This window comes from Piliocolobus tephrosceles, chromosome 8, assembly GCF_002776525.5.
Source record: "Piliocolobus tephrosceles isolate RC106 chromosome 8, ASM277652v3, whole genome shotgun sequence".
NCBI lineage: Eukaryota > Metazoa > Chordata > Mammalia > Primates > Cercopithecidae > Piliocolobus > Piliocolobus tephrosceles.
In genome coordinates this window covers 127521686-127526961 of record NC_045441.1, presented here as the reverse complement: position 1 = coordinate 127526961, position 5276 = coordinate 127521686, and the positions used below count along the sequence as shown (strand labels likewise).

Genomic DNA, 5276 nt, shown 5'->3' with positions numbered 1-5276 from the left:
ATTTAAAATATTCATCTGGAATAGTAATACAGAATAAAATCCTAGATAACTAAAGAATAAAATAAAGCAATGCCCACTGGTCATGTTACAAGAGATATACAAACATCTGTCTGAGCACTACTAAATTGAATAAATTTAGAGTCAATTCCCTACGAGAATCATGAAGAGAAAAATCTGCATGTTATAGAAAGAGCACGGACCCTTAAGGGTCTGAAAAAGTGATTTTAATGCACTTCTAGCTGGGCGGATCTTGTGGGAATATGATTCTTAGGTAACCACTGAGACTCAGTTTTTTTTATTTACCTTGAGAAAATGAAATATTTTTCAGCTCTCAAAATCAGTGATTCTAGTTGTTTTGAAAAGATTGCATTTGATGTTTAATTTAGAGTATGCAAAAAAGAGGTACTCTATTAAAGCAGTTAGATGAATAAACTATTAAAATGAGGGTTAGTTTATGTGCACAAATGCTTCAAAATATTGAACAATTATAAAGTCTTTATAGCTGATGAATAATTAGTGAGGGCTTTACTTCAATAAGAAATAAAAAAATGCCTAAATCTTTTCATTTGTAGCTGCAAAGGAATGCAGAGTACAGAGTATACAATTTATGATACATAATAATCTCATAGGCAGCTGGGAAACATAAAACTCATCTACAAGGGATTGCATTTTTATTCACATAGACGTACAATTTACTTGAGAGTGGATTATTTTTTAATTGTATGTGTTTGAAGGAATTCAGTTGTATCAAAAGGGATGAAACAATAACATACGCCTTACTCTGCAAGCTTTTAAAAAATACAGCAGACAATAAGATGCTGGATCGTAGGCTTAACAGTTCTCTTTTTTAATGCCCCATAACCATCTGTCCTATATTTTCCGGGATAGACCTCGTTTCAATATCTTTTTCAATCATCTCCATAAACTTTCACAGTTCTCTAGAAATTCAAATATTTAGGAAATGAATTAATCAAGTTAGTATCCATTCAAATAAGAACATACATATATTTTTCAAAAGACAGGAAGTTACAAGTGACAGAGAATTATAGGTTTAAGAAATAGCTTGATCGTTACAGGAGCTTATGCGTGTGCCAGTTCAGTATCCACATATAGCATCATTATAGATCCAGGAGCTGTGGGGAATAAGCACAGATTCTGTTCAACCCCCAAATCTCAGAATACACTTTCTCAAATAAACATGGCTCCACCTCTGTTAGTTGCTCAGTTTCCGCCCATCTGTTCTGAGAATTGCTTTTCCTTCCTCATTATAATTTCCTGTGTCTGGGCAGGCTTATCCTGTTTCCTCTGGATGATGTTTTTGTTTGGACTGAGTTCCTGATTCCTCTTCCTTTTCCGTTTTATCCACTCCCGTTTAGTCTCTCATTTGCACAATAGACTCCTTACATGGTACATTCTAAACATGATTCCAGTAATAATCTCTAACATTTATGTATGATGGCTGGAATACCCTGGCACTTGAGTTTAATATCATATTTTTTGTAGCGTTATACACACACAGCTTTAAGAATTTGGGAAGAACATGGTGAATGGTTGGGGGGAAGAAATGGCTAAGTGGTTTAAACATATTGTGATACCTAAGTTGTCTGGCTATACACAGACAAAAACAATTGATAAAATTCTACTTGAAAAGTCACAAAACATGAGAGACCATTTATTTGCATGTTGGTTTGGGGGCAATACGACGGGTAGGGTATATTTCTCTAAAGTGCCCAGTATAAATCTGCAAACTAGAAAAGAAGGAAGCAAACCTGGGAGAAGATCACTAGCAAATATCCAGCTTGCTCACAGAATAAAAGTGGCTCGTTTATAGCTATAAGAGTGAGAGGGAAGAGTCACCATAAAGAACCAAGTCCATATGGAGGCTGTTGAGAGACAATTCTCCAAGAATTGCTTGCATTTCTGCACATGTTGCAACCAGGGCACTGACTGCCTTTTATTCTAATCTATCTTTAGAGGACATTTATATAGCAAACTGTCTTTAAGGATAGAGATAGTGTCTCCCTTCATAGCAAAAGAGCAAGTTTGCTTACTATCCAGTGTTGTAAAATCATCTTTCCTTCTAGGGCTAAGGGGGAAGTGTGCCACATCCCATTATAATAGGATTCTTTTTCCAAGCTCAGGGTGCTTTTCCTGTAACAGAACTCACTGCCTGTGCAGACATCAACTGTCCCTTTTGCCACCCTGTGGAAACTGGGGCTTGGGGAACTGGTGCCGAAATGTTGTTACTTTGGCTATTGCTATTGTTATGAGTAATAAACAATCCTTTATTTCTGACCTAGATGTCTCATGTCTTCTACCAGCATCCATGAAACTATAGCAGGCTGACTAGATAGCCAGCCTTCAGGGTAAGCTATTAGATCCTTAAAGTTCTAATAGGACCTAGCCCAGGTATTAAGGTTACATAGTCTTTTGTGCTGTGATAACAGAATATCTGAGACTGGGCAACTTATAATACACAGAAATTTATTGGCTCCCAGTTTTGGAGGCTGGAAAGTTCAACATCAAGGGGCAGGCATCTGGTGAGGGCCTTCTTGCTTCGTCATCATAAGGCAGAAGGAAAGAGGGGAAGAGGGGAAAGAAAGTGGACTGAATTTGCCCTTTTATAATGAGCACACTCCTGCCATAACAAGCCCACTCTTGAGATAATGGCATTAATCCATCCAGGAAGGCAGAACCTTCATGGCCTAATCACTTCTTAAAGGTCCTACTTCTTCAAGAGGTTGAGGCAGGAGGATCTCTTGAGCTTATGTTGAGGCTGCAGTTAACCATGACTGTGCTACTGCACTCTAGCCAGGATGACATAGTGAGACCCAGTGTCTAAAAAAAATTAAAATTAAAATTAAAAAACTAAAAATAAGATCCCACCTCTTGATATTGTTGCAACGGTAATTAAATTTCAACATGAGTTTTGGAGGGGACAGACATTCAGACCATAGCACATGGGCACCTGGTCCAGGGGAATTTAGGTGGGAGGCAGATATGCCAGACATGGTGCTAGAGGATTTTAGAGATATTATTAATAGCCAGTCAAGAAGAGCAATTCTTGAGCCCTATCCTTTATGAGGGGAATGTAAGACTCCAGGCAAGTTGCTGACTGGGAGTTGGCAGCTGTATATTGTTTTGTGGTAGTGTGGTAAGAAACCTCAGGTACACAAGAGATTCGGGTAGAAGAGATCATATAGCTTTGCAGGCTTCCCCTGGAGAATTCACAGTTACTGCTGTCCTTACACTGCCACAGAAATTCTTGGCATTTCAGTCTGTGAGCAGGTCAGCAGTGTCCAAATTCTTCTGATTTATAGCTATAGACTCCAGGTGGACTCTACATGGTTTCCAAGGAGAAGAGTGAAACACGTTGTAGATGGCTGAGTGCTCATTTAGAATAGCAAGTATGGGGCAAGAACTGACAGATTACACCCTATAGCAGGAGGCAACAAACTTTTATAAAGGGGCCTGATAGTAAATATTTTAGCCTTTGTGGGCCTTACAATCTCTGTTGCATGTATGGAAAACTCTCCTCCTGTAGAACAAAAACAGCCACAGATGAAACCAATGAGCATGGCTGCACGCCAATAAAACTTTATTTACAGAAACAGAGGGCAAGCTGGGTTTAGGTGGTAGGTGGTAGTTTGCACTAGAGGATTGTTTTATATTTAGGCTGGCTTTATGAATGTGTGGCCAGTCACACAGGGCCATGAGTTCAGAAGGTCCCTGTACTTGTTTTGATGTTCTTCTGTCAATGTCAAAATTTTTAATAATTTTCAAACAAAGGCTGGGCAGTGTGTGGTTCACACCTGAAATCCCAGCACTTTGGGAGGCTGAAGCAGGAGAATTGCTTGAGCTCAGGTGTTTGAGACCAGCCTGGGCAACATGGCAAAACCTCGTCTCTACAAAAAATACAAAAATTAGCTGGGCATAGTGGTGTGTGACTGTAGTTCCAGCACCCTGGGAGGCTGAAGTGGAAGGATGGCTCGAGCCTGTGAGGTGGAGGCTACAGTGAGCTGTGATTGTGCCACTGCACTCTTGCCTGGGTGACAAAGTGAAATCCTGTCTCAAACATTTTTTTTTTTCAAAAAAGAATATTTTGGACACTGTTTAAAGACCCAACATGCAGCATAAATCTGTTGCTGAAATATCAAGCCTAGTGCCATCATGCACTTAAAACACATTGCTTCTTGCCCTGATTCTAAGCACACATAATTTCAGTTATAATCCAGCTTTTCACACATTTCTAAGGATTCAGAATTGGACTGGGCGCTGTGGGTCAACCCTGTAATCCCAGCACTTTGGGAGGCCAAGGCAGGCGGATCACCTGAGGTCAGGAGTTTGAGACCAGCCTGGCCAACATGGAGAAACCCCATCTCTGCTAAAAATACAAAAATTAGCTGGGAGTGGTGGTGGGCACCTGTCATCCCAGCTACTCGGGAGGTTGAGGTAGGAGAATCACTTGAACCCAGGAGGAGGTTGCAGTGAGCTGAGCTGGTGCCACTGCACTCCAGCCTGGGTGACAGAGTGAGACTCTGTATCAAAACAAAAAAAAAAGAGTTCAGAATTGAGGTGGTCAGAATAGCTAGTTCTTTCACCAGTTAAATTCCTTCCTTTCCCCGCTGGCTGCTCTGAAAAGCCGTCTTTGCATTGTTCCTTGTCCGGCTGGGCAGCTTTATCGCCAGAGTCCCTGAACTCTCGCTTTCTTCTTAATCCCCTGCATCGGATCACCCTAGACCCCCCACCCCCTTGTCAACCGCAGCCGTAGACACCGGCTCCGAAATCACCACCACGGACTTACAGGAGAAGGAAGTTGCGGAACAGGCGGAAAATGGAAGAGACGCCGCTGCTATCGGGAATGCTAATGAGGAAAACGGGGAGCAGGAGACTGACAATGAGGTAGATGAACAAGAGGAAGAAGGTGGGGAGGAAGAGGAGGAGGAAGAAGAAGGTGACGCTGAGGAAGAGGATGGAGATGAAGACGGGGAAGCTGAGTCGGCTACGGGCAAGCGGGCAGCTGAGGACAATGAGGATGACGACGTCGACACCAAGAAGCAGAAGATCCACGGGGATGACCAGACAGCAGAAAAGGAAAAGTTAAACTGCAAAAAAAAAAAAAAAAAAAAAAAAGCCGCCGTGACCTATTCACCCTCCACTTCCCGTCTCAGAATCTAAACTTGGTCACCTTCTAGTAGAGAGGCCCCCCACCGCCCGCCGCCCACCGCCCGCCACCCGCCGCCCACCGCGGGCAGTGCCACCCGCAGAAGACACAC

At 42.1% G+C, this 5276-nt stretch overlaps 1 protein-coding gene across 1 annotated transcript in view; it reads left to right on the top strand.

Moving 5' to 3' along the window:
* The first annotated feature begins 260 nt into the window (after positions 1 to 260).
* LOC113225169 (prothymosin alpha-like) overlaps positions 261 to 5276 on the top strand; it is a 110759-nt gene continuing 105743 nt past the window's right edge. The window contains exons 1-2 of the mRNA XM_026456360.1: positions 261 to 271; positions 4740 to 5107. Of these exons, the coding sequence (XP_026312145.1) occupies positions 261 to 271; positions 4740 to 5107 (379 nt within the window). The remainder of the gene's footprint in view (positions 272 to 4739; positions 5108 to 5276) is intronic.